General features: G+C 64.3%; 2 protein-coding genes and 1 non-coding gene across 4 annotated transcripts; 2 read left to right on the top strand and 1 right to left on the bottom strand.

Annotated features, from left to right (window-relative positions):
- The first annotated feature begins 794 nt into the window (after positions 1 to 794).
- On the top strand, positions 795 to 5612 carry CNN2 (calponin 2). Its single transcript, XM_059869879.1, has 7 exons — positions 795 to 940; positions 3057 to 3178; positions 3499 to 3565; positions 3645 to 3782; positions 3936 to 4052; positions 4341 to 4487; positions 4562 to 5612. Exons 1-7 carry the CDS (start codon positions 878 to 880, stop codon positions 4826 to 4828), a joined length of 921 nt encoding a protein of 306 aa, XP_059725862.1. The 5' UTR covers positions 795 to 877; the 3' UTR covers positions 4829 to 5612.
- Positions 5613 to 6100: 488 nt separating this feature from the next.
- ABCA7 (ATP binding cassette subfamily A member 7) lies at positions 6101 to 21984 on the top strand. 2 transcript variants are annotated; one of them, XM_059869863.1, is made up of 51 exons: positions 6101 to 6203; positions 7586 to 7876; positions 7992 to 8085; positions 8276 to 8417; positions 8500 to 8627; positions 8692 to 8813; positions 8888 to 9082; positions 9173 to 9262; positions 9352 to 9661; positions 9761 to 9900; positions 9977 to 10093; positions 10242 to 10421; positions 10499 to 10707; positions 10798 to 10974; positions 11165 to 11387; positions 11491 to 11712; positions 11824 to 12028; positions 12097 to 12213; positions 12376 to 12547; positions 12688 to 12819; positions 12911 to 13050; positions 13126 to 13263; positions 13376 to 13587; positions 14010 to 14082; positions 14335 to 14537; positions 14652 to 14700; positions 14895 to 14957; positions 15352 to 15369; positions 15579 to 15733; positions 15807 to 15931; positions 16007 to 16105; positions 16296 to 16491; positions 16584 to 16678; positions 16866 to 16898; positions 17229 to 17334; positions 17417 to 17491; positions 17734 to 17903; positions 17972 to 18149; positions 18235 to 18350; positions 18504 to 18648; positions 18748 to 18871; positions 18960 to 19092; positions 19667 to 19787; positions 19896 to 19958; positions 20035 to 20141; positions 20380 to 20521; positions 20592 to 20726; positions 20803 to 20906; positions 21010 to 21102; positions 21184 to 21421; positions 21496 to 21984. In XM_059869863.1, exons 2-51 carry the CDS (start codon positions 7811 to 7813, stop codon positions 21634 to 21636), a joined length of 6831 nt encoding a protein of 2276 aa, XP_059725846.1. In that variant the 5' UTR covers positions 6101 to 6203; positions 7586 to 7810; the 3' UTR covers positions 21637 to 21984. The 2 variants fall into 2 exon arrangements, with proteins under 2 accessions (XP_059725846.1, XP_059725847.1); XM_059869864.1 differs by lacking the exons at positions 6101 to 6203; positions 15352 to 15369 and having other exon boundaries at positions 6373 to 7876.
- A 310-nt stretch (positions 21985 to 22294) lies between these two features.
- Positions 22295 to 22401, bottom strand: LOC132339804 (U6 spliceosomal RNA). The gene has a single exon (XR_009489722.1). It is a non-coding gene; the product is annotated as a U6 spliceosomal RNA (small nuclear RNA).
- Between the last annotated feature and the right edge of the window lie 6 nt (positions 22402 to 22407).

Genomic DNA, 22407 nt, shown 5'->3' with positions numbered 1-22407 from the left:
AGAGAGCCGGACCGGACCCCCGGCCGCTGCCCAGGGGCTGCTCGGGACGGCTGCCAGCCCCTGCGGGCGGTCGGGGGGTGATGGTGTCCCCCCTCACACTCCCCTTCGTCCCGAGACCTCCCCTCGGGGCCGTACAGGGCCGGGCCGTACCGGACCGTCTCGCGTGGAACTTATGCGGGCCCCGTGGGGACACGGGCACGGCGGAGGGCGGGCCAAGGGGAGCGGGACGGGGTAGGGGATGGGTGGAGGTCTGTGAGGTGCGGGGACAATGGAAGGCGTACGCGTGGCCTGCGGGTGTGCGTGACCGTGGGTGCGCGCAGGCGGGTGCGTGTGAATGTGTGAATGCATGAGTGAGTGGATGTGCGAGTGCGTGTGCGTGTGCAGGGGAGCGCCCGTGGGTCGGGGGGTGCGTGTGGATTGTGTGTGGGTGTGTTTGGGGTGTGTGCGGTGTTTGTGTGTGTTGCGTGTGTGTGCGCACAACGCGTGCCCGTGGGCCAGGGTGCCCACTCCCGTGTACAGAGATGCACACGCGTGTGCCCGTCTGTCTCCGTGTGCGTGTGTACCCTGTGCCCGTGTGCCCGGGACGGCTCCGGCTCCGGCTCCGGTTCCGGCCCCGGGCTCCCCAGGCTCCCCCGACTCCCGGTGCCTCCCGGTGCCTCCCGGTGCCTCCCGGTGCCTCCCGGTGCCTCCCCGAGTGGCAATGTCGGGGTTCGTGACCCTCCCCTCGATCCGGCCGCTCCTGCCCTTATTTGGACATTTCTCCCTCCAATCAACGCGGGGGGGGCCGGGCCCGACCCCGCCCTCGCCCCGCCCGAGTCCGCTCCGGTACCGGCCCCGTTGCCTGCTCCCCGCTCCGGTACCGGCTCAGTTCCCCGCCATGAGCAGCTCCCAGTTCAACAAGGGCCCGTCCTACGGCCTCTCCGCCGAAGTCAGGAACCGGGTGAGCCGCGGCAGGGGCCGGGCGGTGCCGGGACCACCGGGCGCGGGTGAAGCGGGGGCTGGGGGATACCGGGGCCACCGGGCGCTGTGGCTGCCGGTGCTCCTGGAAGCCCGGGAGAGCCGAGCATCCCGGTGCTGCTGGGGCGTCCCGGTTGCATCCCGGGTTCTGGAAAGGCGGGGGTTTTTCCAGTATGCCCCAGAACTTCAGAGCCGGCCAAGAGTGGAGAAGTTGGGGGATTTCGGGAAGATGGAAATCCGGGGCTTCCCGGGAGGATGCGGAACTGAAGGACCCAGTGTACCGAGGTCTCTGAGGACTGGGGATAGCGAAGCTGGGCTCCCAGTCTCGGGGTGCCCTGAACCTGCCTGGAGGGTCCCAGGGACGTGTCTTGGGGACCGCGGTTGGGTGTCTCCCGTGCGGTGGCCGCCGTGGCTCCGCTGCCCCTGGCAAACCGCTGGGAGCCCTTCCCGTCACACCCGGGGCTGGAGGCGATCGCCTCGGTCCTCCGCGGCTCTGGACTAGCTCCGCAAAGCTCCTCCACTTTCTGCTTCCCCGCAGCTCCACATCGCTCTGCGGGATGCTCCGACCTGGCAGCGTCCCCGCGGCCGTCTCCGGGGATGCGGCTTTTGGCCCCGGGGACTCTCCCGCCACAGTGCCCGGGGCCGGATGGGGAAGGAGGGATAGGAGCCTCCGGCTGAGCTGTTTGCACCCCTAGGCGGGATCCGGGTGCCGCGGGGTGCACCCACCGGCACCCTCCTGCCCCCTCGACAGCTCACGGGGGTCCTGCCGGGCCGGGGGGGCGCAGGGGACACAGCAGCCCCGGGCGAGCAGAGGTTGAGTCGTGGTCACCCCGGGGCAGGTGGCCGGTGGTTTGAGTGTGTTCTGCCCGGGGACACCTGGACGAGGTCAGGGCGGACAGGAGAAGGAACAAGTGGTGACGGGCACGTGGTGGCGGGATGTGGTGGCCGCGGCCGGGCGCTCCTTACCTGGCCTCGCAGGGGATTTGGGATTTGCATTTCGTAACGGGAGCGGATGGGATGGGCCCCGACCTGCCCGGGGCTGGGCTGCCCCAGCTGAGAGGGTGACATGCACCAGGGCCTTGGTGCTTCATGTTGATTCAGCAAGACGTGAGCCAGTCCAACTGCCCCGTGTGTCTGATGGAGGTGACATCACCGATGGGGAACCAGTTGAACCAGTGACATGCTCCCAGTCTGTGGAAGCCCTTGCAGACTGGGCTGTGGTGGGGTCTCTCTGGGGCTGGTCCACTGTGCGCTCCCCATGCCCTGGGAAATCCTCAGGCTGGCTGTGGGGAGGGAAGAGGAACTGGCTTCGGCTGCTCACTCTCCAGACAACCAGCTGGTGGGACTGTAGAATCCCCCAGGCAGGACACATGTGGTGTCATGAGGGTGATCCGTGCCCTGCATCAGTTGAGCTTCCATTTGGAACTGGAGTGTCTCCCTACCACCTAGCAGGGCTGGACTGGGCCCATCCCAGTGTCCCCGTGTCCAGGATCCCTAGGGACTCCTGGCCTTGGCACATGACAGGACCAGGAAGGGACAGGATGGGCGAGAGGTTGGTGGATGCCCTGGGGGCACCTCCGGGTGCCAGGTGAGCATCAGAGGTGCAGAGCTGGGGCAGGACAGCACTCAGGGTTTCCAGGCCCTTCCCTCCCTAGGCCAGGAGAACTTTCCTTTCCCTTGTGGGCCAGGGGCTGAAACCGACAGAGATGCTGCTGGCCCTGGCAGCTGGTCTCCATTTGGGAGGAGACATCCACATTCCTGGCATAGCCGCGGTGAGGGAGGAATCTGTGGTGGAGGTTGGGCCTCGCCAGAAGGGAAAGGGAGAGCATCTCGTGGCCAGGGCCCCTGGGGCTCAGAGCTGAGCTCCCACGGGCTCCAGCAGACAGGGAGAGACAAATCCAGGGGGTCACTTCCCCCTAATCCCACGTGCAGTTCCTTCTCATGCTTTTGGAATGGTTCACAAGCTGCTGCGTCTGCTGGCAGCATCATCCTCATGCTCCTGTCCCTGCTCCCATACCAGGGAGGGGAGAACTGTCCCCATGAGGGGTTTGGGGTGCACGCTGGGCCCTGCCTGAGCTGTCCCCCCACTGCCCCCCCAGCTTGCCCAGAAGTATGATCCACAGAAGGAAGCTGAGCTGCGGACGTGGATCGAGAGCGTGACAGGAAAACAGATTGGACCTGACTTCCAGAAGGGGCTGAAGGACGGGGTGATCCTCTGCGAGTGAGTCCTGGGGTGCTCCTGAGCGTGGCCCCCAGCCCCTGCTCCAGCTGGGAGGAGATGGGGGATACCAAGCCTCCAGGGGAGCCTCACCAGCCCTTGTGGTGGGAAGGGTGGGCTGGATACGTGCTAGTGGGACCTGCCAGAGTCACCCCCAAGGCTTCTGTGTCTGGGGAGAGCCCTGAGGACAAACAGGGACCTGGGAGGGAAATTTGCCCCACATGGAGGAGGCCTGGGCTGGACCTTCTCAAAAGGAGCCTATGCCCTGAAACCCCTTGAGCTTTTTTCCTGCCACAGCCTCATGTCCCTCTGCCTCCCTCCAGGCTCATGAACAAGCTGCAGCCCAACTCAGTGAGGAAGATCAACCACTCAGCTCAGAACTGGCACCAGGTAGGTGCAGCTCTGCTGCCACCCGCCTGTTGTTCCTCTGCTGTCACCCTCCAGAGCTCATCCCTGAACCTCTCCACAGCTTGAGAACCTCTCCAACTTCATCAAGGCCATGGCCAGCTACGGGATGAACCCCGTGGACCTCTTTGAAGCCAATGACCTTTTTGAGAGTGGGAACCTGACGCAGGTGCAGGTGTCACTGCTGGCGCTGGCGGGAATGGTGAGCACAGAGGATGAGCAGTTTGGGAGGGGCTGCAGCCCCATGGGGACCACGAGTTTGGGGTGATGCTGGTGGGACCCCACAAGTCCCCCTGCCCGGGGAGTGGGTGGGGGGTTTGGGACCCCTGTCCTTCCTCACAGCCATTCCTGGCAGGCCAAGACGAAGGGGCTGCAGAGCGGGGTGGACATCGGCGTGAAGTACTCGGAGAAGCAGCAGAGGAATTTCGACGAGGCCAAGATGAAGGCTGGGCAGTGTGTGATCGGGCTGCAGGTGGGCTGCCACACGGGGGTCCCATGGCTGGGCAAAGGGTGCCCAGTTCTGTCAGATTCTTAGCACTGTCATAGCTCCAGGCGTTGCTGGAGGGACCTAAGGCATGAGGTGCCTCAAGTGTCCTTGGGATCTGGGACTAACTTGGCTCTGTGTTCAGCACTCAATGGCTGGGAGCATGAGATGGGTTAGGGGGCACTGGCTGTGCTCCCCAGCCTGGGGGGGATAGGGACAGTGGGAGAAGGGGCACATGTGGGGCAGCACACATTCCTCACCCTACCCCTTTGTCAGATGGGCACAAACAAGTGTGCCAGCCAGTCTGGCATGACTGCCTATGGCACCCGGAGGCACCTCTACGACCCCAAAAATCAGATCCTGCCACCCATGGACCACTCCACCATCAGCCTCCAGATGGGCACTAACAAGTGTGCCAGTCAGGTGAGCCCCCACGCCGGGCTGGGGAGGGATGGGAGGGCACAGCTGAGCCCTGCTCCATCCTGTCCTTCTTCCAGGTGGGCATGACGGCTCCCGGCACCAGGAGACACATCTACGATGCCAAGATGGGGACAGAGAAGTGTGACAACTCCTCGATGTCGCTGCAGATGGGCTCCAACCAGGGCGCCAACCAGAGCGGGCAGGTCTTTGGCCTCGGCCGCCAGATCTACGACCCCAAGTACTGCCCCCAGGGCAACCAGGGCGAGGTGGCCAATGCCACTGGGGACCAGAGTGGGGACCTGCCCGGGTATCACTACTACCGTGAGGAGGAGGAGAGCTACTGAGCGGGATGGCTCCACCCCACCCACACCATCTCATGTACAGCCGTGCTGCCAGCCACATTCCAGCTTCCACTTTCATCATTCCCTCTTTTCAAACTCTTTTTTTTAACTTTGGAAATGAATCTATTTTTCTGAGCAAGGAAATAAAGACCCTGTTTCTAGAGAGGAGCCCAGCCGATTCCCCCAGGAGCTGCAAGACCCTGGGGCAGCAGCAAGAAGGTGGCAGATGTTCCAGCAGCTGGGAGAGGACAGTGTCACCTCTCACGCAGCACCCACCACACACCCCTGGGATACCCCTGGATCCAACAACAAGGAGCAGGAGTGGCTGCCCATGCTGCCCCTGGTGCTGCTGCTCGTCCCTGTGCTGGCAGGACCCTCCTCAGCCCTGTGGAGGAGAGGGACTGGGGTCAGCAGGATGTGGGGGAAGCACATCTGGGAGAGACTGCGTGGCCTCGGGATTGTGGGTGTTTGTGAGTGGATGTGTGCACACAGATTTGCTCTGCAGTGTGATCTCTAAATGCTGGAAATGCCCTTTTTGCAGAATCAAGTTTTCAAGGCCACGGTGATGGCTGCAGGGCTGGGCTGGGAGCTGGCACAGCTGGCACACCCAGCACTGCAGCAACCTGATCGCCCAGGCTGGAGCCAAGGTTGACTCCAACACCGCATCCTGCACGGGGGCGGTGTCCTGCCCATCGACGTCTCCCCTCCCGTGCGGTTTTTAAAGTGGATGCTCTCAGACTGAAACCATTTATTTAAAAAAAACCAAAAAACAACCTTTCAACATAAACAGGAGCTGGTCTCTGCTGCAGGCGCCTTCTCCAGTCTCAGGCGGGTCTCTCTGTGCCTGGGGGGCTGCGAGCTGCAGCAGAGCTGGGTGGGATCCCTGGAGTGTCAGAGCGCTGGGGGGGGATGCTGCGTGTCCCGGGGGGGAAGCGGGAGCCGGGAAGGGGCTGCGGGGTTAAGAGATGTGCGTTTAATGAATGAGTGATTAACAATGCCGACGGGACTGCACAGGACGTGTCTGTCCGGGAAGGCATCCACCTTTTTTGGGCGAAATGCTGCGTTTCGAAGAGCCGCGCTGCTCCGTGGGGTTCCCAAGGGTGAGGTGAGGTGGGATGGGATGGGATGGGATGGGATGGGATGGGATGGGATGGGATGGGATGGGATGGGATGGGATGGGATGGGATGGGATGGGGCGGGGTGTGGTCGGATGGGATGGGGCGGGATTCCTATTCCCCGCCCCCGCCGTGCCTGCCCCTTTAAGAGCCGGCTCCAGTGACGTCACGCCCACGGCTACTTTGTAGCGCGGGGAGGGCGGGGCCCGCGCGCGCCCGGCGGATTCCCGGGGTCTCTTAAAGAGGCCGCGCAGCAGCATCAGGTAACGGGGGTCCCGGGCCGGGGGCTGCGAGGGGCGAGAGGAGAGGCTGTGTTCCGGCTGTTGGTCTCGGTCGGATGCGGCCGTCCAGCGCCCCCCCCGAGGCTCTTAGTGCCACCCCGCCCCCCCCCGAGGCAATCCCCGTGTCCCCATCGTAGCCCTGAACTGTCCCCATGTCCCCCCTCTGGACTGTCCTCATCGTTCCTTGGAGCTGTCCTCATGCCCCCCACCCCGGGTTGTCCGTGTCTCCTCCGGGCTTTCCCCACATCTTCCCGGCCCGTCCGCCTCCCGGTGACTCCGCACCGTGCCCAGAGCGGGGCTCCGTGCGGCCGAACCGGGTCGGGGGACGCGGGGTTGGAGGGCACCGGGAGCTGCGGTTGGTCCGGTGGTTGCCGGGGTCGCGGGGTCCTCCGAACTCCCGGTTGCAGCGATGCGGCGTGTTTGTCCTCGTGAGATGAGTGAGCAGATTCCCACGCGAGTTCCCCGGGAGGATCCAGGGATTCTCTGGTTATTTTGTCCCGAAAAGAGCCGCCACCCCCGCGGGGCTGGGGCTCCCCCGGACCGGCAGTTCCGCGGCACCCTCCGATTCCAGCGGATGGGGACACTCAGACACCTCTGTCTCCCCGTGTCACCCCCACCCGGCATCTCCTTCTTTCTCTCCGTGTCACCCCAGCTGACCCCGGTGCATCCCCGGAGGAATCCTACCCCCGGACCCACTCGTGTCCGGCCCCGCAGGCCGGATTAGGCGGATTTCCCAGCCGGGATCCTAATCCCGCTGCCCCGTGCCCGTTTATCCCGCCTGCGCCCGGGACCCGGCTTAGCCCCGGGCGCGGGCGGGTGGCGGCGAGCGCGGGGCGGCGGTGAGTGCGCGGCTCCTCCGGCCCCGGGGCAAAACGAGGGGCAAGCCCGGGGGTGGTGGTGCTGTCCCGGGCTCGTGGTGACCGGGGAGCCGCCCCGGAGCTCGGTTCTCCCCGGGCGTGGGCGGGTGCACCGGGCGGAACGCTGCGGGTTGGGTCGTGCCGCCGCCGCCACCGGGCTCGTCGCGGAGCCGCCTTGGCAGAGCTTTGCTGCCGGGCCCCGGAGCTGCTGGCCCCGCTCCAGGGTGGGTGAATTCCCGGGAACTGGCAGAGAGGCGGCTGCTACCCCCGTGGGATGCGGGTGTCAGAAGTCGCCCTCGAGCCCACTGCACCGGAGCAATTCGGCTCCTGGGCTGATGAGAGCCCCACCCACATCCCTCTCACGGGGAAAATGAGGCACGGGCAGGTCTCAGCCTCTCCCGGGCTGCCCAGATCCTTCCTGGGGTGCCGGACTGCTCCTTGTGTCCGGCATGGGTGCTCCTGGCTCCTGGACAGAGCTCGTGCCCAATTCTGCTGCTTTTGGTTTAGGAAAGAATTTGATTTGAGCCTTTAGCTCCGGAAAGGAGCTTTGCTGCCGGAATGCCGTCCGGCTCCTGCCGGTCCCGGAGCTCAGCCCTGTGCCCGGCACCGTGCCCGGGGTGTGATAAGCCCCGAAGCAGAAGGAAGTGAGGGCTCAACCATCGCACCCAGCTCGGGGCTGCCCCCCCTGCTCTCACCCGCAGCCGGAGCCGAGCGGGGCCCGCGACCCCCGCGATGGCCGTGGGCACCCAGCTGGGGCTGCTGCTCTGGAAGAACTTCACCTACCGCCGGCGGCAGCGGGTGAGTGGGCGATCGGGGTGGGGCCACCCAGAGCCGCTGGTGCCTGGCACAGGGGCAGGCGGAGCCCTGGACAGTGATGGGGACCGGGAGTCCACCAGCCTTGCGTGTCCCCCAGATCCAGCTGGCTATCGAGATCCTGTGGCCCCTCTTCCTCTTCCTTATCTTGATCTCAGTGCGGCGATCCCACCCGCCCTTCAAGCAGCATGAGTGTGAGTGTCCCTGAGCCAGCTGAGACCCCTCTGTGTGCCCTGTATGGGTGACACCGGGGGGACAACACGGGAGGTGGTCACAGAGTTGGGGGCTCGCTGGCATCTCCCTGCTCGGGTGTGTGTGGGGTCCCGGGGGTCCTGCACTGCCTCCCTGAACCTGCCTCCCTGAACCTGCCTCCCTTTCCCTCAGGCCACTTTCCCAACAAGGCGCTGCCCTCTGCGGGGACCCTGCCCTGGCTGCAGGGCATCATCTGCAACATGAACAACCCCTGCTTCAGGCACCCCACGGCGGGAGAGGCCCCTGGCGTGGTGGGCAACTTCGATGGCTCCATGTGAGAGGCGGGGCCGGGGAGCTGCGGGGCAGAGCGGGGCTGGGCCGGGGTCTCACTGCCCACCGCATGTCCCATGTCACAGCGTCTCCCGTCTCCTGACCGAAGTCCGGCAGGTCCTGCTCCGCGGGCACGGGCAGCGGCTCCTGCACAGCTTTGCCCGGCTCCTGCCCGCCCTGCGCCGGCTCCGGGACAGCGGGAACCAGCGGAGGGGTGAGCACCGGGGGCGGGGGGTGCCGGGGGAGCCAGACCCCTTGTCTGATCCCCGTTCCCCCAGCTCTGCCGGTGAGGGAATACTTGAGAGAGGACGAGACTTTCTCCCGGTTCCTGCGGACCAACACATCCCTGCCCCCGGCGCTGGTGGATGAGCTGATGGGGGCTCGGCTCAGCCCCCGCATCGTGAGTGTCACCGCGGTGCCCACTCCCGGTGCCCACTCCCGGTGACCGCATCGTGACTTCCTCGCTCCTTCCAGTTCTCCTTGGCGAGCATTCGCCTCCCGCTAAAGGCTCTGGTCTGCAACGCCTCGGTCCTGGGGGGATTCCTGGTGGGTGGTGACGCCGACTCCACCCAGAGCCTGCAGCAAGGACTCTGCGCGATGCCCAGCTCCCAGCTCCGTGCCATGGAGGGCTCCTTCCTCTCCCAGATGGACTTCCCACGGCTCCTGGCGGTGAGCCCCCAGAGCAGTCGGGTGCTGGAAGGAGGTAGAGACCCCTGGCCTCCCTGGCAGGGCTGTGACCCCCTTCTCATGCCCTTGTAGGAACAGCTGAGCTCAGAGTTGGGCGGAATCGCAGGCACCGTGGAAGCTTTGGGCAGCTTCCTGCGGGATGCAGCATCCCTGATGGAGGAGGTACACCCCTCATTCCCCTGCCCCCTGCCCACCCCCACCGTGTCCCTGGCACCCACTGCCCCTCTCCACTCTCATCCCACTCTCCCCAGGTCTCCTCCATGACCAGCCTGGCTGAGCTGCGTCAGGAGATTGTGGGGCTGAGGGCCCCCAACAGCAGCATGGGTGCCGAGATTGTGGGGCTGAGGACCCCCAACAGCAGCACGGGTGCCGAGATTGTGGGGCTGAGGACCCCCAACAGCAGCACGGGTGCCTTCAGAGCCCTGTCACGCATCGCCTGTGGCCACCCCGAGGGTGGGGGGCTCAGGATCCCCTCCCTCAACTGGTACGAGGACAATGATGTCAAAGCCTTCCTGGACCGTAACAGCTCTGAGCACAGACCCGTGGCCTCAGGCAGCACCAGTGAGTGGGGGGCTGTGGGAGGCTCAGCCAGGGGCTGCAGGGGGCAGTGGGGGCTGGTGGCGGGGGGCTGGGGGTGAGGGCTCAGCTCTGCACCCCCAGGTCCCTTCTGCAGGGAGCTGCTCCGCAGCCTGGAGTCCAGCCCCCTCTCGCAGATCTTCTGGCGGGGGATCAAGCCCCTCTTTGTGGGGAAGATCCTGTACACCCCACCTGGGCCTGGCCCCGACAGTGTCATGGCTGAGGTGAGTGGGGGCTGTGGGGGGCCTGGAGGGGTTTGGGGGGGTCTCATTCTGAACCTGCCTCACCTCCCTCACCCAGGTGAATCGGACCTTTCGGGAGCTAGCCGTGCTGGGGGAGTTGGGGGGTGCCTGGCAGGAGCTGGGACCCCGAATCTACACCCTCCTCAACAGCAGCCTGGAGACGCAGGTGCTCCAGGTGTGTGGCCCCAGACTCCTCCCATTGGGAACAGGGTTGTTGTGGGGTGCAAGATGGGTTGTGCTGGGGTGCAACTGGCCAGGAGTGGGGTGGAATGCAGCTGGAGCAGGATGGGCTGCATGGCCTCCCATACCCTGGTGCTTTGCAGGACCTGCTGCTGGCCCCAAGCACAGCCCAGCTCCTGGATGGGTTCCTCAACGGCACCTCCTGGAAGCTGCCAGAGCTGGTCACATTCCTGACGGGGCCAGCAGGGGGACCAGGCCTCACCTGGCACCAGGTGTACGCTGATGTGGATGCAGTCCTGAGCACGCTGTCACAGTTCATGGAGGTGTGTGTCACCCTGCTGTGGGCAGGCTGGCTCCTTGCACCACCCGTGCCCGCTGAGCCCTACCTGCTCTCCCACAGTGTGTCTGCCTGGACAAGATTGAGGCAGTGGCCACCGAGGAGCAGCTGGTAGCCCGAGCCCTGGAGCTGCTGGAGGAGCAGCAGTTTTGGGCAGCAGTGGTCTTCCAGCCCCCCCTCAATGCCACAGCCCCTGGACTGCCACCCCACGTCCGCTACAAGATCCGCATGGACATTGACGACGTCACGAGGACCAACAAGATCAAGGACAGGTTGGGGGATGCCTATCCTGCCCACCTCCATGGCCACTCTGTGCTCATTGCCAGGGGATCCCTGGTCCCAGCACTGTGCTCTGCCTCCAGGTTTTGGGACCCAGGCCCTGCAGCTGACCCCTTCAGTGACCTGCGCTACGTCTGGGGGGGCTTCGTGTACATTCAGGACCTGGTGGAGCAGGCGGTGGTGAGGGTGCAGACTGGGGCTGCCCCACGGACAGGGGTCTACGTCCAGCAGATGCCCTACCCCTGCTACGTGGATGATGTGTGAGTAGAAGGGCAGCCCCAGACCCAGGGAAAGTTGGGTGACCCCCCTACTGCAATGGGGAACACATCCAAGCATCCTGCAGCTGCCACAGGGAGGTGGCACGGGGCTGGTTGTGCCCTGGTGTCCCCGGCCCAAGAGTGGCCCAGGAGTGTGGAGCTAAGGGTGGAATGGCTGGTGGTATCTCCCCAGGTTCTTGAGGGTCCTGAACCGCTCACTGCCTCTCTTCATGACTCTGGCCTGGATCTACTCAGTGGCCATGATCATCAAGGGGGTGGTGCACGAGAAGGAGACGCGTCTCAAGGAGACCATGAAGACCATGGGGCTGAGCAGCGGGATCCTCTGGCTCAGCTGGTTCCTCAGCAGCTTCATCCCCTTCCTCCTCAGCTCTGCCCTCCTTGTCCTCATCCTCAAGGCAAGTTGCAGGTCTCAGGGGACAGCATGGGTGACACAGGGAACATCAGGGCTGGGATACAGCATGAGAGGCTCCACAGGCTCCAACCTGCCTCCATCCACAGCTGGGAAACATCCTGCCCTACAGCGACCCAGCTGTCATCTTCCTCTTCCTCGGCACCTTCTCAGTGGCCACCATCAGCCAGTGCTTCCTCATCAGCACCTTCTTCCCCCGTGCCAACCTGGCCTCGGCGTGCGGTGGCATCATCTACTTCTCGCTGTACCTGCCCTACGTGCTGTGCGTCGCCTGGCGCGACTACATCACCTTCCCAATCCGTGTCCTTGTGGTGAGCCCGGGGCTGCCCCTCTGCCGTGCCCCTGCTGCTCTGGGTGGGGGGGCTTTGGGCTGCACCCCCCAGGCCAGTCTTTGCCCTCACTGCCTTTCTGGCTGTCCTCAGAGCCTGCTGTCCCCCGTGGCCTTTGGTTTTGGCTGTGATTACTTCTCCCTCTACGAGGAGCAGGGCGTGGGCATCCAGTGGCATAACCTGGCTGCCAGCCCCGTGCCAGGAGACCCGTACAGCTTTGCTGCAGCCATGGGGCTGCTGCTGCTGGATGCTGTCCTCTACGGCCTGGCCACCTGGTACCTCGAGGGTGTCTTCCCAGGTGAGTGCAGCTCCCCTGACCCTCAGCTGCCACTCAGCCCTGGCCCCACTTAACCTCTTCTGCTGCAGGTCAGTACGGGATCCCCAAGCCCTGGAATTTCCCCTTTCTGAAGAGCTCCTGGTTTGGAGAGTCATCCTCATCTGGGCACTGCCTGTACCACACCAGCTCCCACACTGCACCCCAAGGTGAGTCCCTGCCCACCCTGGAGCTGCGTGGCTGAAGTCAGTGGCCATAGAGCCCTCCAGCCCAGGCCTTGCTCCCCAGTGGAGGGCCCTGCACCCATGGCAAGGGGTCCTGCCCCCACCAAGGGGTCCTGGCCTGAGATGTGACCCCTTGGTGGCTTCCAGTGCTGGTGGAGGAGCCACCTGCTGATCTCCAGCCCGGCGTCTCCATCCGTAACCTGGTGAAGGTCTATGGCAGCAGCGGCCGTGCGGCCGTCAACGGGCTGAGCCTGGACTTCTATGAGGGGCAGATCACGTCCTTCCTGGGCCACAACGGTGCTGGAAAGACCACCACCATGTGAGCCACCACAGAGGGGCTGCGTGGCCATGGCTGGGGACAGGAGCTGAGCCTGACTCTGTCCCCACCAGGACAGGGTACCCTGGCCCCAAACCTTGATGCTCCTGTGCTCCATGACCCACTTTTCTCACCACTTCCAGGTCCATCCTGACTGGCCTCCTGCCCCCCACCTCGGGCACTGCCTATGTCCTGGGCCGGGACATCCGCTCCGATATCGACAGCATCCGCAAATCCATGGGGATGTGTCCCCAGCACAACGTGCTCTTCGACATGTAGGCAGGGCTGGGGGGTGTGGGGAGTGGTGCAGGGCTGTCCCCCTCAATCCCTGTGCCCCTCACCCTGCCTTTCGCCCCGTCCCCACAGCCTGACGGTGGAGGAGCACGTCTGGTTCTACGGGCGGCTGAAGGGGCTCTCGGAGCAGCAGGTGCAGGAGGAGATGGAGCAGCTGCTCCAGGACACGGGGCTGCCCCACAAGCGCCGGGAGCAGACCAGGAACCTCTCGGGTGCGTGCAGGGGTCAGGCTGGTGCCTGGGCGGGGCTCGGCGGCTCCGAGCCCCTCTAACGCCGTCCCTCTGCAGGCGGGATGCAGCGGAAGCTCTCGGTGGCCATCGCCTTCGTGGGCGGCTCCCGGGTGGTGATCCTGGATGAGCCCACGGCCGGAGTCGACCCCTTCTCCCGCCGCAGCATCTGGGAGCTGCTGCTCAAGTACCGCAGAGGTGGGGCTGGGAGCACCCTCTTCACCCTCTGAGCCCCCTAGCCTGGGGCGAGCAGGGGAGAACCTGCAATGGGGGGTCCAGCAAGGGGGTCAAGCTCATTCCTGGTCCCCAGGCCGCACCATCATCCTGTCCACCCACTACATGGACGAGGCAGAGCTCCTGGGGGACCGCACTGCCATCATCTCTCAGGGCCGGCTCTGCTGCTGTGGGTCCCCCCTCTTCCTCAAGGCCAGGCTTGGCACAGGGTACCACCTCACCCTGGTGAAGCGGGACAGGAGCGGGACAGGCAGCAACACTGGCACTGCCCCCAGTGTCACCAGAAAGGTGGGACCCTCAGCCCTGATGATCATACCCCCAGGGGCAGCTAGTGTGTCACTACAGGACACAAAACAACACGAGCACACACACCACTGCTCTCAAGGTGAAGAAAAGGGAAGTTTATTTTCTGACTCCAACATTTATAGTTTTCCAAAAGTGACAGTGGATTGGAGGGTGACAGTGCCACCTCTCCAATGATGCTGGACAAATCAACAGTCCATCAAATTTCTCCTCCATAAAAGAATTCAAAACAATAAGTTATTTACAGAAAGTGTGTGAGAAAGTTTGCCACAAGAATGTAAACATCAGAAGGCTTAGAAAAACTTGAAAAATGGGGGCAACACCAGTGTCTCCATCCTGGGTATTGGGGGGCACTGGGGGCCAGGTCCTGCTGTGGGGTGCCAGGCTCCAGCCACCCTTTCCTGCAGGATGGCAGTGACTCAGAGCGCAGCAGTGACACGGGCCTGGGCAGCGAGCGGGGCAGCGACGCCAGCGCCGTGGGTGAGCGTTTTGTCCCCTCACAATGTCACCCCCAGCTCCTCCCCAAACATCCCCCATCAGCCAGGGAGGCTGGGGGTGCACAGCACTGCATGTGGCCCCTCTCCCCCTTTCACTGGAGGTGCAGAGGGGGAATCTCCATCCCCTCCATTTCCCCGGGACCCTCAGGCTGGGATGCCAGGCACACAGCTGTGGCCAGCTGTGCCAGCCTGTGGCTCCTGCCCCTGGGGCCTCCAGCCCTCCCCATCCCTCCAGATGTGGCCCAGCTGTCGGCGCTGATCCAGAAGCTGGTCCCTGGCTCCCGGCTGGTGGAGGACATCGGGCACGAGGTGCTCTTTGTCCTGCCCTACAGCGGGGCCAGGGATGGGGCCTTTGGGGAGCTGTTCCGTGAGCTGGACGCACGCCTGGGGGATCTGGGGGTCTCCAGCTACGGCATCTCTGACACCACCCTGGAAGAGGTACCCAGGGGGGCTGTGGTCAAGGGGCTCCCGGGGTGCTTGTGATCAGGGGGTTTCCCTCACTGGGCTGTGGGTGCTGGTGTGTGTTTAACACCAGCCCTCCCACACGTCCAGATTTTCCTGAAGGTGGCTGAGGACACAGCACTGGACACTGACACCACAGGTAAAACCCCTCAGTCCTGGTTGGAGCCGAGCTCTGGGGTACAGGGGGGGTTGGGGAGGTGCTCAGCAGCCCAGAGCAGAGGGGTGGGGTGTCCCTGACAGGGCTGGGGGCCTTGCTGGGAGCACCTGTGGATGCAGGTGTGTCACAGCCTGTGGCCTTGGTCCTGCCCTGGCATCTTGTCCTCATTTTGTCAGGCACCATGAAAGGAGCAGTCCCTGGCGAGATGGGGGATGGGGATGTGGCCGATGGAGAGATGGGTAAGGATGGGGGAGGTGGGACCCCTGAGCTGCTGCTGAGTGCTCCCCACCTCCATCTCCTAGGCTGGGGTGATGGCACATGTCCATCTGGGCAGCTGTCCACCCAAGCAGCCATCCCTTCAAGCTGGGGGACACTCAGGGACCCTCGTGCAGCATAGCTACCTCCCAGTTTTGAGGTGTCCCCAGAGCAAAGGTCTGGGATGAGGATGGGTTTGGGGAAGCCCAGCTCTGTGCAGGAGTTGGGATGGGATATGAAATCCCAGGGGGAATTCAAGAGGAGAACTCTTGAGGGAGAACTGGCATGGGGGGTCTGGGGGGCTGGATGGTTTGGGGCACCAGCTCTGCCCTGGGTGGGCACTGGTTGTAACCCCTCTCTCCTCTCCTTTACATTGAGCCAAAGGAGCCCGGCGAGGTAGGAGCTGGGGTCAGTTTGGGGGGTCGGGAGCTCCTGCATGCAGCATCCCATCCCTGCTGGAGTGGGGGCTGGGGGCTGTTTGGGGGGGCTGGGAGCTCCTGCATGCAGCATCCCCTCCCTGCTGGGGGGGGGGGGGGGGGTGCCCCTGCCAGCACCCTGTCCCCCCTGGCACGAGTCCCTTGCCATTCCCGTCTCTGCCCCGGCAGCGGAGGAGCCCCGGGAGACGGACCTGCTGCGGGGGGCGGCGGGGCAGGCGTGCGGCAGGGTGCGGGGCTGGGCGCTCACCGGCCGCCAGCTCCGCGCTCTCTTCACCAAGAGGATGCTCCACGCTCGGCGCAGCACCCGCGGCTTCTTCGCGCAGGTGGGGCCGCGGGGAGGGAGGGGATGGGGCAGGGTGGGGCAGAGCCAGCCCTGATCCCCCCCGGCCTGCTCAGATTGTCCTCCCCGCCGTCTTCGTCTGCATCGCGCTGCTCTTCAGCCTCATCGTGCCGCCCTTCGGGAAGTACCCGCCGCTGCAGCTCCAGCCCTGGATGTACGGGCAGCAGTTCACCTTTTTCAGGTGTGTCCCCAGCCCTCTGCCCGCCGTGTCCCTGGTCCCCCACTGCCACCAGTTCATTCTTTTGTCTCCCGGTAGCAACGATGCCCCGGGAGATCCCGACACAGCCCGGCTGCTGGAGGCGCTCCTGGCCGAGCCCGGCTTCGGCACCAAGTGCATGAAGGAAGAGGGGAAGGCGTGAGTGTCCTCAGGATGGGGGCAGCCGGGGCTTGGCTCCCACCTCAGTGCCCACCTGCCCACGGAGCAACTCTGCCACCTGGTGTGATGCTGTGGGACCCCCAACACGCCCACGGTGGGTCCCGGTGCCCCTGGCTCACACCAGACTGCTAACAGGAGTTTTCCTCTCTCTCTCTCCCCGGGTGCCCAGGGCAGGGCTGTGCCCACCAGCTTCCCACCCCGATGGCTTCTCGGCCCCCTCAGCCCCCCCATCCCTGCTGGAGGTGCTGCAGCGTGGGAATTGGACACGGGCCAAGCCATCCCCTCCCTGTCAGTGCAGCGGGCCAGGGGCACACAGGATGCTGCCTGAGTGTCCTGAGGGGGCCGGGGGGCTCCCACCACCCCAGGTAACCCCCAGCCTAGCAGGGGCAGCCCCAGGGGATGCTCTGGGGATGTCACAGGGCTGGGTGTCCATCCAGCCCCTCTGTCCATCCCACAGGTGCAGAGGGGCACAGGGGACATCCTTCAGAACCTGACGGGCAGGAACATCTCTGACTACCTGGTGAAGACCTATCCCCAGATCATCCGTCAGGAGTGAGTGCTGGGGCTGGGAACACCAGGGACACTGCAGGGGCACTGTGGGGACACCAAGGAACAACCCAGGGACACCTGGAGGAAGGGGACACTGCTGGGGACATGTGGCTGGGTGGGCAGGTGCTGCCCTAATGTCTCCTTGAGGGGTTTCTCTCTCCTCTGACTCCCCCCACCTCATTTCTTTCAGGCTGAGGAACAAGAAGTGGGTGAATGAGCAAAGGTGAGCTGGGCAGGGGCTGGGGCCTGGCACAGCCAGGGATGGAGTGAGACAGGAGATCCCTGGTGGGTCTGGGGAGGGCCTGAGTGGTCCCTGGGCAGAGCCATCATCCAGGTGCCTTCAGCCCCTCGTTGTGTGTCCCTTAATCTGGCACCTGGGCGAGTGGAGGGTTGAGTTTGCACAAGGGTGGCAGTGAGGAATGGGTGTCAGGTTTCATAGAATTGTAGAATCTCCTGGGGTGGAAGGGACCCACATGGACCCTCAAGCCCAGTTCCTGGCACGCTGGCAGTGGGAGTCTCTCTGGCAAGTTTGGGAGCCCTGTTTCTCCTGCAGGTACGGTGGCTTCTCCCTGGGTGCTGGCAGCTCCCAGGCCCTGCCGTCGGCAGCAGAGGTGGATCAGGCAGCGCTGGAGCTCCGGGTGCTGCTCAACATCACCCTGGTACAGCTGGACTCAGCCCCTGGCTCAGCTCTGGGGTCCCAGGGCTGGGAGACCCCTCCTCACCGTGTGTTCCTGCACCCAGGGCAGCCCCTTGGATCGGCTCCTGGCCAACCTCAGCCGCTTCATCGAGGGTTTGGATGCCCGCAAGAATATCAAGGTGTGCCCAGGGCTGGGGGTGCCCCAGGGGTGAGAGCTGGGGGCAGCAGGGATGTGACAGTAGTGTCCCCTCAAGGGGTGGAGCAGCCCAAGAAGGACTGAGGATGGCTGGGGCTGCAGAGGAGCTGGAGCCCGGTGGGGAGTGGGGGTGCTCCTGGTGGGAGCGGGTGCTGCAGGCACAGCCAGGGGCAGTGCCAGGTTGGCTGGGGGGCTCTGAGCTTCCCGGCCCTCCCCATGCTGCAGGTTTGGTTCAACAACAAGGGCTGGCACGCCATGGTCTCCTTCCTCAACGTGGCCAGCAATGGGCTGCTGCGAGCCCGGCTGCCCCCCGGCAGCGACCCCGCGCTCTTCGGCATCACGGCCACCAACCACCCCCTGAACCTCACCAAGGAGCAGCTCTCCGAGGCCGCCCTGTGAGTGTGGGCATGGGGGTCCCACAGCCCCCTCTGGCCCCTGCTGAGCTCTCTCCCCTCCTCGGCAGGATGGCCACCTCTGTGGACGTGCTGGTCTCCATCTGCGTGATCTTCGCCATGTCCTTCGTCCCGGCCAGCTTCGTCGTCTTCCTCATTGAGGAGAGGGTCAGCAAGGCCAAGCACCTTCAGTTTGTCAGCGGGATGAAGCCCATCACCTACTGGCTGGGCAACTTCGCCTGGGACATGGTGGGGATGGGGATGGGGGCAGGGATTAGTTCCAAGGGGTCTGGTCCCACCCCTGACCCCTTTCCTTGCTTTTCCATCCCCTCAGTGTAACTACCTGGTCCCCGCGCTGCTGGTCATCCTCATCTTCCTCTGCTTCCAGCAGGAATCCTACGTGTCCTCGGCCAACCTGCCCTCCCTGGTGCTGCTGCTGCTGCTCTACGGGTGATGGGGCAGCAGAGCCCAGCAGGGGCGAGAGCGTTGTGGGGCTGGGGGCAGCCGGGGGCTGGGGTTGTGGTGCTTGGGAGGGTGGGTGCACTCTCAAGCTCCCCAGGTTTGGATGTGCACCTCAGCCAGCCCCTGCTCTCCCCCCTGCAGATGGTCCATCACCCCCCTGATGTATCCAGCCTCCTTCCTCTTCAGCATCCCCAGCACTGCCTACGTGGCTCTGACCTGCATCAACCTCTTCATTGGCATCAACGGCAGCGTGGCCACCTTTGTGCTGGAACTCTTCGTGGACCAGGTGAGCCTTGGGATGAGCCTTGGGATGCCCTGCACCCCCCATCCCTCCCCTGCAGTGCCAGTGCCAGCTCCCCCACCCCTCTCCTTTCTACCCCATCAGAACCTCAATGACATCAACCGTGTCCTGAAGAAGGTTTTCCTCATCTTCCCCCACTTCTGCTTGGGCCGAGGCCTCATTGACATGGTGAAGAACCAGGCAATGGCTGATGCCTTTGAGAGGTTTGGTGAGTCTGGGGGTGTGAGGGCTGCTCACCCTCCCCAAAGCCCAGCACGGGGGTCCCCTATTCCTACAGCCCCTCTTGCTGCTTGCAGGGGACAAGCGCTTCGTGTCCCCCCTCTCCTGGGACCTGGCAGGGAAGAACATGTTTGCCATGGCCATCGAGGGCATTGTCTTCTTCCTCTTCACCCTCCTGCTGCAGTACCACCAGCTCTTCCTGCGACTGGGGTGAGCAGAATCCCAGAATCTCTGAGAATCAGAATCACTGGGTTGGAAGAGAACTTTAAGATCATCAAGCCCAACCCAGCCCTAACACCTCAACTAAACCCTGGCACCCAGTGCCACATCCAGGCTTTGTTAAACACACCCAGGGATGGTGACTCCACCACCTCCCCAGCCAGCTGCTTCCACTACTTTATCACTCTTTCCATAAAAAACTTTTTCCGAATATCCAGCCTAAGTTTCCCTTGGCCCAGCCTGAGACTGTGTCCTCTGGTTCTGTCAGTTGTTGCCTGGAGAAAGAGACCAACTCCCACCTGACTACAGCCACCACTCAGGGAGCTGTAGAGAGTGTAAGGTCACCTCTGAGTCTCCTTTTCTCCAGGCTAAACACCCCCAGCTCCTTCAGTCATTCCTCACAGGGTTTATGTTCCAGGCCCCTCACCAGCCTTGTTGCCTTCCTTTGGATGTGTTCAAGTGTCTCAACGTCCTTCCTAAAGTGGATACAGAACTGGACACAGTACCCTGGGGCTGCTCAAGGGGGTGGACAGCCCTGGACGTGTTCTTGCCACTGTTTCCACAGCCCACGGGCTCTGGAGCTGCCCTCGCTGGGAGATGAGGACCAGGACGTGGCCAGGGAGCGGGCGAGGGTGGGCAGCATCCCCCCACACGGCCACCTCCTGCTTCTGAAGGACCTGACCAAGGTGGGTGGGTGAGGCTGGACCCTGCTGTGAGCTCCAGCCCACCCAGGACCCCTGGCCCCACTGGCAGTGACAGGAGGGAGCAGCCAGTGCCACCTGTCCTCCATGCAGGTGTACCGGCGCAGGAAGGCTCCGGCCGTGGACCGGCTCTGCGTGGCCATCCCCCCTGGGGAGGTGAGGGACAGATGGACAGACGGACAGCTCTGTGGGCAGGGCCAGGGCTGCCAGTGACCCTGTTCTGTCCCCACAGTGCTTTGGCCTCCTGGGGGTGAACGGTGCTGGGAAAACTTCCACCTTCAAAATGCTGACAGGGGACACGGAGGTGACGCTGGGGGAGGCCTGGTTGAAGGGGCACAGGTGGGTGAATGCTGGGACTCCATGGCTTGGATGCCTCTCCATGTCCCCACAGCACCTATGCTACCATCTCTGTCCACACCCTGTGCTCTTCCTCGCCTTTTGCCTTGCAGCCTGCTTCATCCTCATCCTCATCCCTGAAGCTGTTTGTCCCTATTCCCAAAGTATCCCTGGCACATGTGCCCGTCCCACAGGGTGGTCACCTCTCCCTGTCCCGTGCTCACCTGTCCCCGTCCCACAGTGTACTCACCGACCTCCAGTCTGTCCACCAGCACATGGGTTACTGTCCCCAGTTTGACGCCATCACAGACCTGCTGACGGGGCGGGAGCACCTGGAATTCTACAGCCGCCTGCGTGGCATCCCAGAGGAGGAGACCCCCAGGGTAGGGCCTGTACCTTGTCCTCCCCAGCCCAGGGGGAGCCCCCCGGCCTCACCCCCTCTGTCTCTCGCAGGTGGCTCAGTGGGGCATCACTGCCCTGGGGCTGGGCCCGCACGCGGACCGGCCGGCGGGCAAGTACAGCGGGGGCAACAAACGCAAGCTCTCCACAGCCATCGCCCTCCTCGGCTGCCCCCCCGTTGTTTTCCTGGTGAGGGTGGCTTTGGGAGGCCCCAGGGCAGAATTGGGGTCCTGCCCAGGCTGACCCAGGGCCGGGGCCGTTGCAGGATGAGCCCACGACAGGGATGGACCCGCAAGCGCGGAGGTTCCTGTGGGAGCGCATCCTTGGCGTTATCCGGGACGGCCGGTCCGTGGTGCTCACGTCCCACAGGTGAGTCCCACCAAAGGGGAGCACTCCATAATCCCCTTACAGGGAAGCACCCCTAGAGGGGAGTGTCCCTCTGCCCTGGGGGGGCTCACACGTGTCCCCCCAGCATGGAGGAGTGCGAGGCGCTCTGCACCAGGATGGCAATCATGGTCAACGGCCGGTTCCGCTGCCTGGGCAGCGTCCAGCACCTCAAGAACAGGTACTGGGGCGGGGGGCTAAGGGGGTCTCCAGAGGGTGGTGGCCATGCCAGTGCTCACAGCAGTGTCCCCTCTCCCTGCAGGTTTGGGGATGGGTACACGGTGGTGGTGCGGGCGGGGGGCCCTGGCCCAGCGGCGGTGCAGACCCTGCTGCAGCAGCACTTCCCTGGCATCGTGCTGCGGGAGCAGCACGGGGGGCTGCTGCAGTACCACCTGCCTGCCCGTGTCACCTCCCTGGCCACCGTCTTCAGCCTTCTGGCCGCCCACCGTGGCCCCTGCCACATAGAGGACTACTCCGTGTCCCAGACCACGCTGGACCAGGTGACAGGGGAGGCGGTGTGAGGGCGTGGTGGCCCTGTCCCACCGTGCTGTCTCTCATCCTGCCGTTGCTGCAGGTCTTCATGCACTTTGCCCAGGAGCAGAGCGATGGGGACGCCGGGGAGGTCACAGCCCCAGGGCAGGATGCAGCCCCCAGCCCCGGGAGGAGGCTGAGCAGGTTCCTGGAGGATGACAGCTACCAGGAGAGCGCTGTCTGAGTGGGCCATGGTGTCCCATGGACCCCCACAGCCCCCTCTCTGGTTGTTACCACAGCACGAGTCAGGGTCACAGGGCTTTGGGGTGCTGCAGCCCCCCAGAGCTGCACAGAAGAGGCCTGGGCATGTCCTGCCCGCTGACACGGTGTCACCATCCGACGGGAGAGTGGCTGCTGGGGAGGGGTCAGAGTGCCAGGACAGAGCTGGCCCCGGCTCCCTGCGGTGGGGTTGATGCCCTGCGTGGGGCTGAGCTGGATGGGGGGTCTGGGGCTGGCCTTGGGACCCCGCTGCTCCCCACCGGAGCCGGGCTTGCTGTAACAGAACAATTCAATAAAAACCCGCGGTACTGCTGGGGGGCTCCATTGCCCTCGCCACAACGCGACCGCGGTGGGGGACAGGGCGGGGGCACAGAGGGACACGGGCAGCACCGCGTCCGGAAAAAACTTTTCCTGATACCCAGCCTTAATTTCCCTTGGCGCAGCTTAAGACCGTGTCCTCTCCTGTCAGCTGCTGCCTGCAGACCCGTGGGTTGATGTTCGCCCGTGCCAGGGATCGCGCCTGGGGGGCTCCCCCCGACCTCGCGGGGGGCTGGAACGGCCCTTGCCGCTTTCGGGGGGCAAAAGGGTCGTTCTGGGGAGCGGCTTCGAGACCGTGCCCGGGAAAAAATATGGAACGCTTCACGAATTTGCGTGTCATCCTTGCGCAGGGGCCATGCTAATCTTCTCTGTATCGTTCCAATTTTAGTATATGTGCTGCCGAAGCGAGCACGAATCT

This window comes from Haemorhous mexicanus, chromosome 29 (genome assembly GCF_027477595.1).
Source record: "Haemorhous mexicanus isolate bHaeMex1 chromosome 29, bHaeMex1.pri, whole genome shotgun sequence".
In the NCBI taxonomy this organism is placed as follows: domain Eukaryota; kingdom Metazoa; phylum Chordata; class Aves; order Passeriformes; family Fringillidae; genus Haemorhous; species Haemorhous mexicanus.
This window is presented reverse-complemented; position numbering and strand designations above follow the sequence as displayed.

Excerpts from the sequence above, each read along its gene's own strand:
- CNN2 (XM_059869879.1), top strand. The coding sequence starts at position 878 with ATGAGCAGCTCCCAGTTCAACAAGGGCCCGTCCTACGGCCTCTCCGCC. Across the intron at positions 3,566-3,644 it reads CAGCTCAGAACTGGCACCAG|CTTGAGAACCTCTCCAACTT; the intron begins GTAGGTGCAGCT and ends ACCTCTCCACAG. Across the intron at positions 3,783-3,935 it reads TGCTGGCGCTGGCGGGAATG|GCCAAGACGAAGGGGCTGCA; the intron begins GTGAGCACAGAG and ends CATTCCTGGCAG.
- ABCA7 (XM_059869863.1), top strand. The coding sequence starts at position 7,811 with ATGGCCGTGGGCACCCAGCTGGGGCTGCTGCTCTGGAAGAACTTCACC. Across the intron at positions 16,899-17,228 it reads AAGTGGGTGAATGAGCAAAG|GTACGGTGGCTTCTCCCTGG; the intron begins GTGAGCTGGGCA and ends TTTCTCCTGCAG. Across the intron at positions 20,522-20,591 it reads CAGAGGAGGAGACCCCCAGG|GTGGCTCAGTGGGGCATCAC; the intron begins GTAGGGCCTGTA and ends TGTCTCTCGCAG.